A 20659-nucleotide genomic window follows, 5' to 3' on the forward strand; every position below is an offset into this window, starting at 1 on the left:
TGGAGTCAGATAATTTTGGTTTCAAATCTTGTCTGCCACAGATCAGCTAAGTGACCTTGGGCAAGTTAATTAGCCCCTCTGGGCCTCAGTAAAGTGGGGAATAATAATGCCCCTCAACTAAAAGAAGTTGTTATGAAGATCACATAAGTTCATATATATATTATTAAAGAGCCTAATACAGTGCCCAGAACGTTGTAGACACTCAATTAAAGGCAATTATTTTTATTGCTTAATTATCAGATTTGTTGTATCAAAATCTTTCATCTCTTTGCAGCATCTTGCCAATTTGACAACAGTGTTTCTCTATTGTAATAAATCAGATCATGGCTTCCATCCACTTCATTGAGAGGACAAACGGTGGCCCTATGTGACAATGAACTGTAAAATAATGAGCTCCATGGTGAGTGAATTGTTTTTTTCAACTACTAAACATTGTTCTGGCAATATCAACTACGGGACTGTGCTCTATCCCTTTAATTGGAGGAGACCATATTTGATTAGGACTCCCTTGGGTCTTGGAGAGGAGTTAAGCTTGCTAGACAAGTTGCTGTTCTAAACTCTCAAAGTCTGGTACAAAATATTTTCTCATATATGGCTTAATCTCGAGTCCTTCATAAAGCCTCAGTTAACTTTCGGGCTGTCCTATGTGTTTTCTGCAATAATCTCACACTATTCCAGAACTTAGATCAGAACTTCTGACACACTGAGCAACACAGCTCACTTTTGCCTCAGTCCAAACTCTCAGCCTTTTGGAATGACTACTTCAAGCTTTCTTTGTCTGGCTGTAATCAGTTTGGATGCTATCTCACATTGGTCCTTGACATTTAGTTGAAACAGTGGCTCTCATCAACAATAATGAAGAGAATGGAACAAATTTATTAGTTTATACTTTAATACAGAAAATCCTCAATGCCTTTAAGACATTCAGATGTTCTTGGATACTTAGAATTTTGAGCGGCAAAATATTCAAACATCCATGAACAATAAGTAAAATAATGTGGTGTATTTCTGTGAATATGCTTAATCCATGACTTATTTATTAGAAGAGAATATGTAGCATATTAAAATTTAAACTTTTCCATGACCAGATTCCTTATAAAGCATCTACCTCAGGCTCAAGCAGTATCTGTTAAATTTAAACATCTGTTTAATTTGGTTCTCTCTTCCGGCTGTAAATTAGCTAACTCATGAAAAACCAATCTGTTTTTCAACATTGGAGACAGGAATATTTCAGTTCATTTAAATTTTTTTACTGTTTAATATTTTTTGGTAAGTACAGGCACTGGGTTCTACTCTTTTATATGCAACCACTACAAAGATAGGGAATTAGGGCTAAAATATACAATTGAGTTGCCAAGAGACTAATTTCTTTCCTTGTAAGTGGACTAAATTCTTGTGTAAATTGTCAGAGCCAATGTCTTCAGATCCTCTGAACAAAAGTATCCGCCATATGTTGGGCATGCCAGCAAAAGTGATCAGTAAATTAAGAGCAGTATTGAGGTTATTCTGTACTTTAGGAACTTCCAGTTACTCCTAACAATTTTGGGATAACAGAGATTCACTTTTCAGACTGTGAAGTGTTTTAGAGTGTAATCAGTCAAAGAAAAGTGCTTTTGAGGGAACATCTCTCAATGGACAAAATTATATAATTCAAGTTCTGTTTTTTTAACCAAAAGAGCAAATTATAAGCTCATAGGCATAGTTCAGTCTCACTAAAGTCATCCGAATATTACAAATGAGAAATTAATAGTTGCAACTTGTTCATATTCATCATAGTGGAAGAATTATAGGCAATGATTTGAAAGCTTCAGATCTAGTCTTCTGCATTGAAAATAGCAGAAATGCAACAGCATTCTGACATCTTGACTATTTAGTAATCTGTTCATCCTTAATTTAAAAATAATTTTTACCCACAGCTTCCAAAATTGTAATGAAAAACATGTCCTTTGAATTTCAACTATGTTAAGAATGGCAATGTTATTAACTTTTCATTGGGAGAATTTAAGGAGGAGATGTAAAATCAGAGACACAAAGAGGGGTCAAGATGAATAACATAATACCTTAGGTTTTTAAAAAATACCATCATATTTTTTCTGATAATTTGGAACTTTTATACTTTTAATCTTAAGATGTATTAACAATATATTTAAGTTAAGGAAACAGTTGGTCTGACTAGAACATGAATGTTTTAATTCTAATAAATCAATGGTATCCTTAACATCATTTAAAAATGGAAATGCAGTAGTTACTTATAAATAGATGTTTCTCACTGGCATTCCCCTAAGTGTATAGGGCTGTCCCATCACATTCTTTATATATGAAAAGCTGCTCCAGTCTGTTGATTAAAGGAGTTCCCATCTATGGTCACTGGAGGTTTTTCTCTAGTCCCTTCCTTCCTAATGTATATAATAGTGTGAATAACTCCTTCTTTTGGTCCAACCTCTTCTCCTGCTCCTCTCCAAAAACGAAAGGGAAAGGCATAGGAAGAGTATCAGAAACCAGATGACTGGGAAGAAGTGGAGGAAAATATGGGATTAGAGGCTCTGTTTTAGGCTACAGAATCTCCAGAGTGGGGACATCCAAGGTTTTTCCGAAGCAAGTCTCATAATCAGAAGTTGATGTGTGGGTTTTTATAATAGTGGTAAATTGAAATGTTTCCAACAGTTTGTGACTCCAAAGTAAGTCAAGAGCCTGTGGAGGTTTTATTCATATGTAATTTTTGCTTTCTTCATCATCCCAGAGTTTTGTGATGTCACTTAATACAATTAAATTTGATGCAATTAAAAGTAGATCGTTTGAACTATCTTTGAATAATAATTACTAACTGATTCAAAGCTGAGAGTATTAAATACTGATGATAGCAGGGTAGGTTATGTAGCTCAGGGTAAACTTTTTAAAAATAAAAATGTCAGATGGTCCACACGGGGATTAGGCAGGCTACATGTGAGCATGGACAGCATGTTAGATGTGCAGACAATGGTTGAGATTAGAGTTTGTGGTGATGGGGTACTTTTACCCCAGAGTTTGACAAGCAGAGAGATAAGCATGAGAGGAAGACCTGATTCTTCTGCTAATGCTAACTCTGATTTTTCATAGAAAATTTGTTTTCTGTGGTTTTTCAGTTCTACAATATTGTTAGTGAAATCCTTTACATGCCAAAGTTGAAGAGACAGAGAGGTCAGTCAGCTTACCCTTGCAGTGAATTACTATGTAATCATTCTGTTACTGTGAGAAAACATTTTCCTAAATAATAAATAAGTGATTTACAAGTAAAATTTTGGAAACAACTTGTCAGAAATTGCCTATATAGCTTTCTTTACAAATGTATATATAAGTGTGAGAAAAAAACCCCACAAAAATAGAAAAAAAAAACTCCCCTGAATTTCAAATAAAATGCTGAAATATATTTTTTTTCTTATTCTTAGTATTTGTCAAGCACTGCAGTGAATTCTTTTTCCCCTGTGCTGAAAAAGTTTCTAATTGGCTTCATAGTTAGCTCATGAAAACACAGTAAAAACAATTAAAATTTTTTCTAACGTTTGTTACCACAGCAGAAAACATTATTTTTCTAAATAAAATTGTCAGCAAGAAATTCATTTCTTACCTTGTCAGAAGGTTTGAATGGATTTCCTTGTCCACTAATTCCACCACTGATACTAAATCCAAGGCCAGGATTCTTTTCTATTCTCACACAAAACTATGTAAAAAAGATATAAAAAGGTAATGAAATAGCTATAAAATCTAAATATTTTCAAATAACTGCATCCTCATAGAAAAGATTCATGTTTCACTTGAGTTCTTAGCCTATGTTGATTTGGTGCACAAAAGGCAGTAAAAACTCTGAAAAAAATGTTTAGTGTTCCTATAGGCATCAGTTATGATGGAAACTAGTTTGAAATTACCTGGGCAAGCAGATTATAGTAAGTACTTATTTGTTACCACACACAAGACTAAATTTTGATTAGCTGTTTTTAAAAATTCAAAGTCTGACACTTAAAGATTGTGCATTTTCTTAGCTATCTACCATAAGTGCAACATGCATTCAGACTGATTGGGAAGGACAGTATGAAAAAAGAAAGGAAAACTTTCAGATACAGAGTGAGGGGAAATAATGGCTATTTCAATAAGTTGCTTCTCCTTTCTAGTAGAGTAGTATGATTCATCTCCTTGGTAGATAATTGTATTGTTTAAGAATATTAGTGCTTTTTGTTTGAGAAAAGGACCATAGCTTGAATGAGGGCAAAACAAAGGAAGGGTGAAATGCTCAGTGAAAAGAGTTTTGAGTCTGGCAGCAGCTCCTGGAGTAGAATTTCGGGCCCTTAGAAGAAAGAGGAGAACAGCGTGAATAGGTCTAGTTTAAGAAAGAGGTCAACAATGTGGAGACACTGTTTGTGACAGGGAATGGCTAATAAATGTTTAGTACTGTGAAGGCTAATATTCTGATGTTCTGTGCTATATTATCTTCCCAGTACCCTAAATCATCAATGAAAGGCTATTAAACATGAGAGCTTTGTCTTTTATAGTAGTATGGTGAAATGGTGGCATTGGGGTAAGGCTATAATAAAGATGATAGCTATTATAAAATACAGGGTGTGGATCAAGAAGTCAGCAGAAGGGAAATCAGTGTGAGGGATGCCTTAGAGAAACTATAAAACTTAAGAATTCTTGGTGATCCTGAGCTGGAGATGTGTGTGTGGGCTGTGGGGAAAATGCTAGTTCTCCATGTAAAGTGGGACAGGGTGACCCCAGATGATTGAAAGACTTGGGACCACAAGGCAGCATACTTTGGTTACATAAAGATATAACTTTTATAACTTTTAACTGTAGAATAAGTACTAAAACAAGGTGAAACAGGTGTTACCAGAGGTGAACAGGCAAAAGATTAATAGTTAGGAAAAAAAAATCAGAAAATACATTAGCATATATTTTGTATTTATATAAATATATACTGGAAAAGTTCTTAATGGTGATTGGAAATGTTTGTTTTCTTAAGTAGCTTAATGTTTTTTTCTCCATCATTCTTGCTTAGCTTATTAATTTGCTTATGGAAAATGCAAATGCCCAAAATATTCCCTGTATTTTAATAGTAAAGGGACCTTTAATCCTTACCTCTTAGGTAGGTCAAGGCAAACTTGAATCCTATTCCTGACTTAGCACATGTTGTCACTGGAACCTGGATCAATTAGGTTTGTCTGTTTAATGGGATTATCCTTAATTCACTATCATATTTCATAACAGTAAATATAATGTTTAGCTATTATATAATTCGCTTGCAACACAAGGGCAAAAAACTATCCACTAATGTAGTTTTCATGGTAGAGTCATTAATGAACAGTTTCTAAATTATGGGTAAATGCTATTATCCTAAGTACCTTCCCATATTTTTATTTTAAAGATATATTTAATTGCAACTTTTTCTTCAATTGAGCTAGATTTGTTAAAACTAGTTACTATAGAGTGATAGAAATTACACTCTACATTCTATGTATATGGCTCACAGTCTATGGATATGAGCATATAATAATTTGATATATCTGGAAGGAATAATTAATTTAGCTTTATTCAACATTCCAGTGTATCTTTTTATTATTTATTAATTATAAAATGAGAAGAAAGCAACCAATATGATTAAAACACTTTTATTTTTTTCCCATATATCTATGTATTTCCAATTAAATTATTTAAAATTGGGGTTATATCTTTCTAATGTAAAAATTTCATATTGCACAATGTAATATGTGGAAGGTATATGCATTTCTGGCTTTCCCCAGACCAATATAAAACCTGAAAGGAAACAAATGTAACAGATTTCATTTGCAAAGTAAATTGCTGAGGGTAATTTCCAGTTGTTCTCTTTCAAGGTAGTGACTATATCTATTTTACATTATTGTAAATCTGGAGGGCACTAAAAATCTAAGGGAACCAAATTTCATATGTGCCAAGTTATATGAAAAACTGCCTCAATATATTTTTTAATAATAGAAATAATAAAGATGATATTGTGGTTTTATAAATGTGACAAACAAACATAAATTCTGATCTGAAGCTAGCCTACTCTCGGGCACGCTCAGGTATGGCTAATAGGTTGTGTTATGACTATTGGGTCTCATAAAGCATGTCAGAGAGAGTATTCATCTCACATATAAGGAGTTCCACCTGCTGCTGAGGCCCAAAGAAGCCATAAAATTTAAGAGGAGAGAATACCTCACTGCCAGAAACAGTCTGAAACTGGAGGATTAACAAAGAGGAAATGTAGCATTCCAACAAAAGGTCAGGTCTAAGAAGCTAATAAATAGCTTATTTAATGGGAATCAGTATTTCAGTTATCTTTTAAGAGACTGATTTTTGAAGAATGACATCTCTGGCTGAAATGCAGCACTCTGGTGACAATGGTGCATTTGTGTCTTTCAGAATCGGTTTCCATCATTTGACTTTACTTGCTACCTCTGGTCTGTGTTAATCTTACTCTAATTATAATACTGGGTCTTGTTTTAGAGAGGACTTCATGATAAAATGGATTGCTATGTGGCAGTGAGGTCCTATGAGGTCATAATCTGTAATCCATAGAGGGTAGTGCTCTGACTTGGTCCTGCAATGCTCTAAAACCTAGTAGCAGAGGAACATAGGAAGTTATGCTGTGTGTGTGTGTGTTTGGGGAGGTGTAATTCAGAATTAGGGAGTAGCATTACAGAAAGATACTTGGTAAAGCTATAATGAAGTGTCTTTCTAGTGACCATTCTCTTTCCTTGCAGTGTATGTCATACAACTTTTAGTAGACACCTGTTTTTTCTGCTCCCCAAGATGTGTTCGTCCTTCTTCTGGCGGCTATACCTTAATTTCTCTTTGAAAAACCAGTCACTTCTTTATGCTCAGCCTGTATGCTCTGAGTTCGTCATGTTATCTAGACCTAAAACAAAGCACTGCATTCCCTAAAAAATGTGATTGTTTATAAAATGGGCAGGTAACCCAATCAGAAAGGAATTATGAGATATCTACTAGGATTTCCAGAAAAGAGAATCTTGCTCCTTCTTGCTAGTTTTAAATGAGAAGATCTGAAGCTCTCATAGCCATCTTTTTACCACAAGGGAGAAGTCTGTCTGAGACAGAAACCAAGCCATGGAAAAAGAAGTCATGACTTCCACTGAGCCTAGCATTAAGTCTTATCTAAAGCCTGCCCTATCCCTGGAGTTTCAGCTTATATGGGTCAAAACATTCTGTTTTTGATGAAGTCTTATTACATTGAGTCACTTGTAATTAAGTGTCCTAGCTGATAAAAAATCTAGGGAAATCTTGCTTATTTGCAAATGTAAAAGAAGCTTTTTTATTATCTTTTATCAAAAAAAAAACCCTAAATTATACACTTGTTTGAAAATCCCCTTGGTAACTCAAGCAACTAGAACCCCAAATATCTTACACTGTATGAAATTTAAGGGCAGGTTTTCACCCATTGGAGGGTTGTTACTTTCTGAAGCATCAAAAAGAAAGTTTATAACTAAGAATGTTTCACCTCTGAAGCCATTTCCAGGCCTGAACTCTGGGAGGGTTATAAGAAAAGCTCTGCTGAAGAGACATCCACATCTATTAACATATGGTTTTTCATGCAAGTGGGACATCTGAATCACTTCCTTATGTCTATTACCTCTTCATTGACTATCTAGAGCAACAGCTGCCACATAGCACTCAATTAAGTTTTGCTTGAATAAATAAATGAATGAGATAATATAAATGTTCAGCCAAGGATACTTTCAAATATACAGCAGCAAAAGGATATGATAGCTCCTTGTTAAAACACATGACCAATTTTAGAATGAATTCCAGTTATTAAAGAGTGCTTCAATTATGTAATCAACTACTTAAAAACCATTATAGCTCTGAAAATGAAAATTGTTGCAGAAATCATGATTCATTCCTTTATTATACAAATATTTATTGATTCCCTACTAAGTGCCTGGAAGATAAAAAAAATCTTTGATCTCATGCAACTTACATTCAGATGAGGAAGATAGATACTAAACATAAAAAACAAACAAATAATTCCAGATAGTGAGATGAGCTGCTGAAAAAATAAAGCAGAAAAGGTAGTAGAGATTGATTGAATGGGAGTGAGCAGCTATTTTAGATAGAGTAGACAAAAGAAGCCTCTCTGAGTATGTGACATTTGAGTGGAAATGTAAATGATGTTAAGGATAAGAAATGGACAAGAAGAAAAATGGAAAACTATCCTAAGCAGAGGAAAAAGGCAATTGTAAATGTCCTAAAGATGGATATGTCTTTATAAAGTCAAGAAACAACAAGATGGCATAAGGACAGACATATAGATCAATGTAATGGAATTGAGAGTCCAGAAATAAACCCTCACATTTATGGTCGAATTATTTTGACAAAGAGTTCAAGATAATTTTTCAAGAAATGGTGCTGGGACAGCAGGATATTCACATGCAGAAGAATAAATTGGTAACAGTATCTCACACCATACACAAAAATTAACTCAAAGTAGACCACAGACTGAAACATAAGACCTAAACTGTAAAACTCTTAGAATAAAATACAGGAGGAGTAAAGTTCGTGATCTTAGGTTAGGCAATGATTCCTTGATATGAAACCAAAGGTGCATAAGATTTATATGTTGGACTTCATCAAAATTTAAAAATTTTGTGCTTCAAAGGAAACCATCAAGAAAGTGAAAAGAAAACCCAGAATGGTAGAAAATATTAGCAAAACATATATCTAGTAAGGGTCTTATCTCCAGAATACATAAATGACTCTTACAATCCAATAATAAAAAGACAAATAACCCAATTAAAAAATAGGCAAAAGATTTTTATGGACATTTCTCCAAAGAAGATATACAAATATTAAATAAGCACATGAAAAGATATTCAACATCATCAGTCATTAGATAAATGTAAATCAAAATCTTAATGAGATATTAATTCATAAGATGGCTATAATAAAAAAGAGACAATAACAAGTATAGTAAGATGTGGAGATAATAGAATCCTCATTCATTGCTGGTGGGAATGTAATATGTTGTAGCTACCTTAGAGAATAGTTTGGCAGTTCCTCAAAATGCTAAACATAATTACATATGACTCAGCAATTTCACTTCTATGTATCTACCCAAGAAAAATGAAAACATACACACAAATTTGTACATTAATGTTCATAGCAGCATCATTCATAATAGCCAAAAAGTAGAAACAACCCAAATTGCCCATCAACTGATAAATGGATAAGCAAAAAGTGGTATGTCCATACAATGAAATATTATTTAGCAATGTTACGGAATGAAGTACTGATACATGCTACATTTAGTACATTGTGCTAAGTGAAAGAAGCAAGTCATGAAAAAACACTTATTGTATGATCCCATATATATTAATTGTCTAGAATAGTCAAATATATATATATACAGAAAGTAGATGAGTGGTTGTCTAGGGCTGGAAGGAGGGAGCATGGAAAATGACTCCTTCCAGAAAATGGCTCCTTTCTTTTTGGAATATGAAAATGTAAAGTCAGATTATGGTAATGGTTGAACAACTGTATAAATATAGCAAAAACCCACTGAATTGTACACTTTAAACAGGTGAACTGTATGGTATGTAAATTATATCAATAAAGCTGCTAAAAAACAACATGATCAGAATGACAGAGAAAACCACTAGGGAAAGAGTAGAAAGAGAGGTAGGCAGGGCCCAGATCTATAGGGACATTATGCCACAATGAGGATTTAGAATTTATTTAGAAATTTTGAAAGCCACTAGAGAATTTTAAGCAGAAAACTGATGTGATAAGATTTGTGTTTTGAAAAGATCACTGTGGCAGTAGGGAATAGACCAAGGGAAAGTAAACTGGAAGGAGAAAAAGCAATTATTTTGAAGTTGTTAGGGGTAAGGTTATGGCTGACTAAGATGGTAGTGGTGCAGGTGCTGAGACATGGTGGATTTAGGATATATTTTGATGGAATCGCTGTGTGCTGTAAGAAAAAGGGTCATAGCAAAAGGGTGAATAAAAGGGCCATTAACTGAAATGGGTAAATCTTGGAGGGAAGCAGGTTTGGTAGGGGCAACGGCAGGAAATTGACAGTTTCTTTTGACCAGGCTAACTTTAAGAAGTTCATTGGGCATCCGGGTTGAGATATCAACAAGTAGCTAATGGCATGGAAACATCTGGAGTGCAGGAGAGAGGTCAGGGCTGGTCATCCGGCCTGGAGCTGAATGAGCTCATCTAGGGAAGAGTGTGGATAGAAAAGAGAAAAGTCAAGTCTTGAGCACAGTATCACCCAATATTTGGTCAGGACAGAGGAGGAACCAACAAAGAAACCAGGAAATAATGGCTGGTGTGGTAAGAGAAAAACCAGTAGAATAATGGCAGCCAAGAAAAGAAAATGTTTCAAGAAAAATGGTGAGTCAAACCACATGGCTGAGAGGTCAAGTCAGATGAGGATGGAAATTTAACAGAAGCAGAGAGAATGCTTCATGATGTGTAAATTAAACTTGAAATTAAAGTTGCTGTTACTTTTAGCTCCTGGTTTTATGGGTTATTATATAATAGCACTTGTATGATAAGGACTGCCATGCAGTAATAAGGTTCTATAATTTTTTGTTTTGACTTACATTGTGTGCATTGCGTAGCCATACAAAGTCTATTTAAAACTTTTCTACATTTTCCAACATTTCTAAAGAGCCTGAGTAATAGGCTCAAAAAGGTAACAATAATTATAGAATATATAAATGTTAATATTCAAGAATAACTATTTTTTAAATACTGATACTTCTTCTATTTTCATACCTTTTTCTGTTGTGAACGAGAGATGTAAGTCCAGCTCAAATCTCTAATTAAATCTTTCAAAAAGATTTTATTCATCAAGATTGTTGAATAAAACCCCTTGCTGTAGCATTTTCTAGGTCTTTCAGAAAAAAATTAGCTGACTCTGTATGTATCTAGGAAATAGAAACTGAAATGCTTTTTCAGTCTGGAAAAAAGTTTTAAAGATGATTCATTTCACTTTCTTCATTTTATACTTACGGAAACCAACATGATCATACCTATATTTAGTGGGACACTAAAAAAGTTCTTTTGATTTCTACTGCAATATTTGTGCATTCTACCATGTGACTGCAGAAAACTTATAAAGTCAATTGATAAAATTTGTGGTGTTGAGTTACACATTCTTTTTGTCAAACTGTGAAGTGTAAATTTAGAGCTAAAGCATTATTTTGATGACTGAAGAATAACATTCTATCGGGGAAAATATTTACAAATAACAATTCTTTATGTGGGGCAGGATGAGATATAGGATGTCCCTGAAATCATCTGAGTAAAAAAAAATTATAATCATTTTAACACCTATTTTATAAGTATCTTTATTAAATTATTGCCTTTTAATTTAAAAATAAATAATTTAAATAAAACAAATCTTTCCAAGTTTTTCTTCTTACATCACTTGGAAGAATGTGGTTTTCTTCACCTGCCTACAATAGGCAAAAACCTCACCGGGAACTCCTATGTGCTCTTCAGGCAGCTGGCCAAAGCATCTAAGCCAAAGAAATGTCTGAAATTTTGTCTTTCAGCCAATTGCTTCATGTATTCCAAATATTATTTGGTATTAAAATGACTTCTTCCAGGATAGACTACAGCATCTTCTTTTGAGAAGGGTTTGGAACTTTTTTTTCTTGAATATATGATGGATGCATAACAGTTTGTATAACTCATGGAGGCTGAGTCTAATGTCATCTTACAAGTTCTATTTCAGGCACAAACTTTAGTTTGCATGTATACTTACAGGCACTGGCAGGAGACAACTATGGAGCTCCTGCCATCTTGATATGTTAGGATATTCCTGTTGTTTGGAACAGACATGGATGGACTAGAGGGTGTATTTTCCCACTGTTTCACTCTTCCAATGTGAACTTACTCTTGACTTACATGCTTGGTTATAGTGCAGCAGGCTGCAGCATGCAATGTGGTAGGTTCATGAGATTGGGTTCTAATTCCAGCTCAGCTTCTAAATTTTTATATGACCACAGACAAGATATTTAACTTTTCTTAGTCTTAGTTTTCTAGTCAATAAAGTGGAAACTGCTCTACTTATATCACAGCATTATCAATTAAATTAAAATCAGTTAATATATGAAAAGGTTTTGAGAGGTTTGAAGTATCATGTTGATGTTTTCTTTTCTTATTTATGCTTTGGTATTATATATTCCACATATATAAATATGCTCTGTCTTGGATTATATATTTGCAAAAGGGAAAAACCAAGCTAATTTTAGTTTCTTTTAAAAATATTCAACAAGTTATGATCAATTATGTATGCTTTTAAATAGTGATAATATCAATATATTATTCAGCCGGTAAGTTATTCATCTATAAAATATCTAAAGCAGTGTTTCTCAACTTTGGCTACACAATAGAATCACCTGGCAAGTTTTGAAAATTTGCACTTCCTAGGCCACACACAGACTAATAAAATCAGTTTATCTGGGGATGAGGGCAAGGCACCAGTGTTTTTTAAAGCTCCTGAATAGAGTCTACAGCTGAGGTTGAGAACAATTAAGATAAAGTATCACTATATTTTGAATGGGAGGATAAGGTGGATAGGATCGTTAAGCTTCTTCAGTTAGACTGGGAAAGAAAGGGAAGAGCTAATAGGACGGATATTATGGCTAAGAGTTTTTCATGTAGAATGGGAGTCAAGCCTTCACTTTCTGGCTGTTTTCTTTAGTTCACCACTTAATACAACTATGATTCTTATCCTCTATTATTTTTGTCAGTAATCTAAGTGGTTTATGCATTAGAATCCATTTTCCAAGTAAAATGCCCTGATAATAAACTTTAGGTGACATGCATATGGTTTTTGCTGCAGACTTTTCATTAAAAAGAACATCTATTATTAGAAATAAGATTTATAGTCCACAGAAATTAATATCTTGAATCTGGGTAACACTTTATAGTTTAAAAATCACTTCCATATATTTTATTTTATTTTATCTTAGAGTTGAAAACAGACTTGATATCCATTGTTTCTGAAAAATAAACATGTACAAATAAGTGCATTAATTTAGAATTCTAAGTTCCTAGAAGTCTTGGATATTTTGCCCTATTTATAATGAGTGGTTTGAAAAGTTAGATGGCTTCATCACTGAGAAGGAACATCAAAGTTTACTAAGTGCTTCTTTATGGCTAAACAAAGTTGAATATTCTGCTTAGGTCACAAATAACTCATTCTAATTCATTCAGTGTCATCAGTGGTAGCATTTATTATATATGTTCACTGCCATATGGAACTTTAATCAGATTAAAAATACGTGAGTTCTTTGGGTCACATTAAGGTATACAGAGTTATGTTTTTGTTAATATTAAAAGTTTCCATTTCTTCAGTAGCTTTTGCTTTTCAAGTCAATTTGAAGTGTTTATGTGAGTTCATATCAACACTCCATCCGCATGAGGCAATTTTGCAGTTCTTAGTTGTTCAAGCAGGTTTAATTAGTATCATTTGACAAAAGAGGACACTGAGGCCACAGCAGCTAAGTGTCTGAGATCATGTGGTTAATTTAACAGATTGTGACACAGAAGTTGGGTTTGGGGTCAGATAAACTGGGTTAAAATTCCATCTTGACCAATTATACTTTCCAGAAATTACTTATTTCTCTGTGCCTTGGGTGTTTATTTATATTAATAAAAAAGAGAATAAGATTATTGTGATGATTAAATGAAATGGTATATGTAAGCAGCACTAGTTCTATAATTAGTTGGGCCTGGTGCAAAGTGAAAATGTGAGGCTCCTTGATCAACAATTATTAAGAATTACAAAATGGTGACAGTGGAGCCTTAATCCAAGGGTGGGGCCCTTCTAAGCAGGACCTTGTACAACTGTGCAGGTCACACACCCCTGAATGCCAGACCTGTGTGTGAGATGTATAGTGCAAAACACATAGCAGGCACTCAATGTATGGTAACTATTGTCTCTTCTTTTGCTGTTTTCATTCAGACTTCTTTTCCCTAAATAAAAACATGTATATTCATTCTAATCAGATTTTTAAAACCTCTTGCATTACAATAACTGATTACTTTTTTAAAAGTAGAGTTTCCAAGCATTATTTTAATAGAATTAGTGTTGAGTCTTGCTGAGTAGTCTTTCTTTGTGCTATGTTTATGGTTTATCTCCTTGCTCTTAAAAATGTTGAATGATTCAGGTTTTTTTCCATCTTATACTTGACCAAATTTAACATTTCTGTTATGATCGTTTAAATAAGACTTTATTTTTCTCTTCTTGGCTCTTTTAAAGACCACTAGAAATGTCTCATTAAAATGGGACTGTTTTGATTTACATGCCCAAAATCCACATGAGAAATTTTATGCTATCTCTGTGGTCCTTACTCTTAAATCACTACTCTATAATTGTCATGCAAAACTCCATGTAGTCTTAAAATGTTTTAAATATTTTTTTTACATTTTTTAAATTAAATTTGGAATAAGAGTCTTGTTTGAAAACATACAACACCACACGCACATATTAGAGGTATCTGACTTTTCAAAATAAATAAGACTTAGGAAAGTAAAAAAATACATGAAATAGTTTCATTATGAGTGAATTACATATCCTCTTTCAGTCACTTTTTGTATTTTTTTGGTTTGTTTTTCTATCTGTAGATTAAGGGGTTGAGACTGATAATTTAAGTTTCTTTCAAATATATTAATTCTCAAATCTTCTATTTCCATTTCTTCTATTTTCTATTTCTGTATCCTCAGTACCAGGTTTACTTTCTCTCTCTGTCTCTGTGTGTGTGTGTGTGTGTGTGTGTGTGTGTGTGTGTGTGTATATGCCTAGAATTGTATCATTTGACTCTCATAAAAACTTTTTGAATGTGAGTGAGTGGTAGTGTCCTCAATTCATAAGGAGAGAAGCAGAACCTTAGGAAGAGTTACTAACTTGGCCAGAGTCATATGGCTTAATAAAAGTAAACATGAAACTAGAACCCCAAATTTTGAGATCTAGTCCTAGGGTTTTCTTTCTTGAATGCTATAGAATTAAACGAAGAAGTGGAGAGGTTAGAAAAAGAAAAAAAAAAAAAAAGAAAACAGTGTAGTAGTCAGAGGTGTGTTGGAAAATGTTTAACAGCTGGTTGAGGATAGAAGAATACCCTAATTTGTAGTGTTTGCTGATTTTCGTGGTGTAATTTTTCCTGCAACTTCCACCTGTTGATGTGATGTCACTGAGGGCGGAGATGGGAAGAGTGCATATGATACTGGGCCAGGGTGAGCTGGCTCCAGCATGCCCCTAGTAGCGGACAAATATTATACTGATGCTGAAAACAATTTTAAGAAACTACTTGATTTATAATTGGGGGTGGGGGGAGCATAGTTTTGGGATCAGTGCTACTTGTTTAAAGGCTCTTGAGGCTTTCTTGTGGTCACCCTAAAGTTTTTTTAATTGACACTTAATATTTGTACATATTTATGGAGAATATGTGATATTTTGTTACATGCATAGAATGTGTCAAGATGAAGTCAGGGCATTTAGAATATTCATCATCATGGGCATTTACATTTCTATGTGTTGGGAACATTTCAAGTCCTCATTTCTAGCTATTTTGAAATATATAATACATTCTAAATCATTTAAGCCTGAAATCAAGGCAGAAAAAACTGGCATAGCAAAAGGAGTTATATTTATGTCCTTTCCTTACCATAGCCATTGCATGCTTAAATTTTTTAAACATCAATTTGAAAGGCACCTGTTGTTATCAGAGCTGTGGATCAAAACATTTGAAAGCTACTATAAATACATTTTCTGAAATAATCATGATGTTTGAAACTCAATATGCATGTAAAGTTTAAAAGTTACTAATCCTCTTATTAGTTAAACTTTCTACAATTTATGTATTTTTTTAGAAAGTGTTAAAATAGCCTTTAAATTTAGAGTGTTTAGAATAACTGCATGCTAACACTTAACCTACTATTCAAAGTGGTTAAAATGAAATGCATTGATCTCAGTGGATTTTTAAAATACATTGATTCTGGGAGAAAAAAACCCATGTAGCTATTAAGAAGAACAACTAAATTAGAGAACTGGGTTGAGCTTATGATATTTGTGGGGAAGTAATATCTATTAAGTTTTTAAGTTTTTAATCTCCTAAAATGCCTCTGAGAAAGCATAATTTAAAACTTTATTAACTTTTTTAAATCTCTGGAAAATTAAAAACCTCATGTCATTATCTAATTAAAAGCATCTGTCTGGTTTATCATACGTTAATTGTAACACTTGGTTTAGATCAGAACAAGAAAGGAAGAAAATTATTTTGAAAAAAGTATCTGTGATTCTGAGAATGATTAATATATAATCTCAGCTTCAAGAAGGGTATTAAGGAATAGAAGAGTTGTTTAAACAGTTGAGAGCCAAATGATAAATGGCTCGTAACAATGTAAAGGAAAAAACTGGAGAATGAAATTAATCTTGTCTTATATGTTTAGAAAATAAGGTAGGTGATATGTAAAACTGTGAGTAGGCAACAATAAAGTGAAACTTCTATAAACCATATCAAAAAGTCAGTGAAGTCAATGGGAGCTTTGCTTAATTATCTGAAAATTGAAATAAGATAAATTAATTTTAACAGTGTTAAGATTTTAATGTCTTACTTTCTAAGCTTAATATAGCTCAATAGATGAGATCCTATTCAGTTTTCTGGTCCTAAGGAAGAATAACAGATTTTACAATGGAAAAGCAAATCCTAATTTTAGATAGGTAGAAGAACAGCAGTGTTTGTGCTGCATGGCTCTTATCAGTAATTTTTGGAGCATTTCAGAAATATTTCCCTTCTAGCTGTTTATAATTTTCTTTAGAGCAAAGATTTATCTCTCTATTATTCAACAATCAGAAGATAGGACTTTTAAAAAATGTCTTCCCACAAATGGAGGGGAATAATACAGTTTACTTTTCACACTGCCAATTTTACCAGAGGCCTTGGGAAACACACCGAATCCACTGAAGCTCTTACTAACATTCAAAAGCTGTGCGGTAGAGCTAAATTGCAGTTGGGAGTGGGTAAGAGAGGATGTAGGATAGTAATTGGAAAACTATTGTGACTCATGAGTTTTTCCTTATGTGGAATGGACATGTTACCAACCACAAATTCCTACATGTTGTAGTCCTTAACCATTGAAAATAATGATACAATTTTTACAAAGAGTACTACTCCACCCCATTCAACATGGTGATAGCACTGTATTCTGGATCACATTAATGAGGGAAGGCAAACCATGGATTCTCTGGATTTCCTGAAGATTTATCAATAATGAAAAATCTCTTCTCACCTGTTCTGGATATCCATCCATACTCCTTTGCCCTTTAGTTTGAATTAAGCACCGTCCAGGCTGAGGTCCCCGGGTGGCCTGTGAAGAGGGGATCTGAATAGGCAATGGTGACTGAAATTGCTGGATGGTCACTTTGTTTATATTTCCTTCATATGGCTGCTGCTCCCGGCTGCGATGCTGAAGGCTTTGGGACCCCATCAAAGTCTGGATGTGACTGCCTGCCTGTGGGGAAGATAATCTGTCAGGCAAAAATTCGTGTTCTGAAAGGATGTGATTAAAGTAGAAAACACGTACAGAATATCTCTTGGGTAAAGTGGCATCATTTGGGCTCTCAGCCACGACGGGAAAGGGTAATGAAGAAACAGTAAGGGTCTGCCTACTGTGGTTTATGAAAATGTTAATACTGGACCAAAGTTGCATTAAATACATTTATAGTCATCTGGTGACTTGCCAAAGATTATTTTAACCCCATTTTAAAGGAACAAAATTCAGCTTGAAAAATCTCAAGAAGAAAAGGAAGTCACAACTTAAAAATAAAGTGGAGCTCTATCTGGTGTTTCATTTTAAAAAATACCAGAGAGAGAGAGAGAGAGAGAGAGAGAGAAAGAGAGGCAGAGAGACAGAGAGAGGGAAAGAGAGAGAGATGTAATACTATGTAAGTAACATCAGGGTAAAAATGATGGAAACTGTCTCCTAAATCTGAAGCAAAAGAATTGAATTACTTATTTTCTTTTATGCCACAGGTAAGCTTATTAGGTGAGTGTAACCAATATTTATTAATTTTCTACATTATTAAATTAAGAGTATGGTTTTTGGAGTCTCTAAGTAACATTAAAAATTAATCATGTAATAAATTACTGTATCTGTAGCCTATGGAGGCACTAGATCTGGAAAGGTCTTCAAAAGGAGCTCTACATGCAAAAATCATTTGACCAGGAGCTTTCAGAGAGATTCATCAGTACCTCTTATTTAAAGTGATAATGATCATTTCTCAATTCTTAAAGGTGGAAGAGAGAGGTTATGTATGCTGCAGTCTCCCATCTTTAAATGACATCATCATACCCCTGCTCTTTTGTTTATTCCTATTTTCTTACCTTCATTCTAGCATCAGCTCCTTGCGTGATTCTACTTGATGTCTTTTCTACCAAGCAAGAAGCTCTGCTTGTGAACTGGTAACCCAGAATATGCCTTTTTAAATTGAGAATGGTTTAGCATAGAGGTCTAACATGGCAAGTGAATGCTTGTCATTAACAATTTTAAACATATATTTAGTGCTATGCTTGGAATTTCTCCTATTACCATTGAAGGATCTGAGGATTTACTTTCTGAATTCATTGTCTTTCCTCTTGGTTTTTTAAGGGTAGGTAACTTGGAATTCAAAAGTGATTTCATCTTAGAATTTATTATCTAGGAAAGCTTGTGAACTTTCCTGACTAATTAAGATTTTTGATTATCATGAAAAAGTCACATTGGAGGAATAAAAGGATAATTATTAGACAAGTATTCATGAAAGAGATTAATTTTTAATTATTTTAAAGTTCTTAAAGAAGAGCAACATAAAAAACAAACTATAATGATAATGGAAAATCATTTGAAGAGGGAAAGTATATTGCTGGATTCCAAACAAGAGGATAATTTCAAAAGAAAATATTTAAAATTATTATTTGGCAATAAGTATGGCAAAATAACCATTTGATTACATTTTAGATGTCCAACTGGCTATCTTGGTATCATGTACAATTTTTTCCATTCAAAACCAGTAGTGTAAACCAGATATTTCAGTCATGAGAAACTGGAGAAGATGCAAAAAAGAGTTTCAGGCTATACCAGCAAAATGTGAAAACAATTATCAATCCAACACTGTCCAAAACACTTAACCAGTGAACACAAAACTAAGATAACATCATAAGGCACAAATGTGTATTTCTTTGTGTATCTATTCCCTTTTCAGAAATCTTAATGAAAGGAGATGATGTAACCTTTTCAGCCATTCTAGAAGATTGAACACCGTTCTGGTCAAGTTGTTCCTTATTGCAAATTCAATTCTTTCCTGCTCCCATGGAATTTCATGTTCTTTTGTTTGGCAGGAGGGGAAAGCCATGAAAAGCCAAGTATAATATTGAGCTGCTGTACTCTGATCGAACTCACTGGCATGCTCAGTTACATAGTTAGAAAAAATGATGTCCTAGAGCCGGAGGAGCTGAGGGTTGAGCTTTCTCACTGAGACTGACTGGCCTGGCTACCAAGCAATCAATTGGATTTTACGTTTATACCTGCTTCTCACCTCTACTGGCATAATATTCATGGGTCTTCAGTCAGCGCTTGAACCAGTGGGAGAGAGGAAGGTTGGCAATTTAATTGAAAATGATCACATAGATAAGCAAAGCATTTTTCCACTCAGACAAACTCTGAAAGATTTTGGCTTCATGATGTATAAGTAAGTTGCATGAGAAAATCAATAATGGCAGCTTAACGATTACTTTGTTGATTAGAATAACCCACTAATGTACAGACTATCTAAGGATGAAAACTTAATTCTATGTGTCATAGAACTGTAATGGCCTTTAGACTTATATTTCTGTTTTATTTCTTCTTCTGATGGGACAATTTAGCTCAGGATTATGCTGATTTCGAACTCTTTGAGGGCCAGCCTATCCTACTTAAAGTTTTTAATAACTGACAAAGTAACTGGCATTTAATAAGTAGTAGCTACCATCCAAACAGTGCCAAACAATGTGCTAAGACACCATATTACCTATTTTGATCTTCACAACGGCATTAAGAGGTAATTATTATTAGATTATATTATCCATTCTTACTGAGGACAAAACTAAGAGTGGGAGAGGTTAAATAACTGTCCCAGGTAATTTGTACAACTTGTAAACTGGTAGGAACAACATTTGAACTGAGGCTGTCTGAGGTCTTGCTCTTAAACACTACATTATATTGTGGCCCTTTCCCCTCCAAAGTGGCGCCCTCCTCCTAATAGTTGAACTATGAACTGAAAATAAACCACGAAAAAGAATAAAAAGATCAGGATGTTGAGGGAAGACATATTCAATTTCTTTAGCATTTCTTGAATTTGCCAAAGGGCCATTCTTAGTTACTGAATTAGGTCTATCATCTATTTTAGATGCTGTGCGTGTGACTTTGAGCTTTAGAGTTAAGCAAATAGGGTGAAGATTTTGTATTTAGTAATCTTTTCATTACTATGAAGTAATGAAGTGCATGTTCTTAGATGGCTTAGCAAAACAAAAAGTGCACGTGGAAGGAACATGCTGTAAAGTGATTCTGTTAGCAGCAGCAGCAGCAGCAGTTCTTTCAGTCTCTTGGGCTATAGGCT

The 20659-nt window shown here is 34.0% G+C and overlaps 1 protein-coding gene across 1 annotated transcript in view; it reads right to left on the reverse strand.

Annotated features, from left to right (window-relative positions):
* Positions 1–20659, reverse strand: part of LRRC7 (leucine rich repeat containing 7) — a 496095-nt gene that overhangs the window by 28280 nt on the left and 447156 nt on the right. Inside the window, exons 24-25 of the mRNA XM_045547767.1 lie at positions 17317–17538; positions 3605–3697 (exon numbers count right to left, since the gene is read on the reverse strand). Coding sequence (XP_045403723.1) covers positions 3605–3697; positions 17317–17538 — 315 coding nt within the window. The remainder of the gene's footprint in view (positions 1–3604; positions 3698–17316; positions 17539–20659) is intronic.

The sequence above is a fragment of the Lemur catta genome, chromosome 3 (genome assembly GCF_020740605.2).
Source record: "Lemur catta isolate mLemCat1 chromosome 3, mLemCat1.pri, whole genome shotgun sequence".
Classification (NCBI taxonomy): Eukaryota; Metazoa; Chordata; class Mammalia; order Primates; family Lemuridae; genus Lemur; species Lemur catta.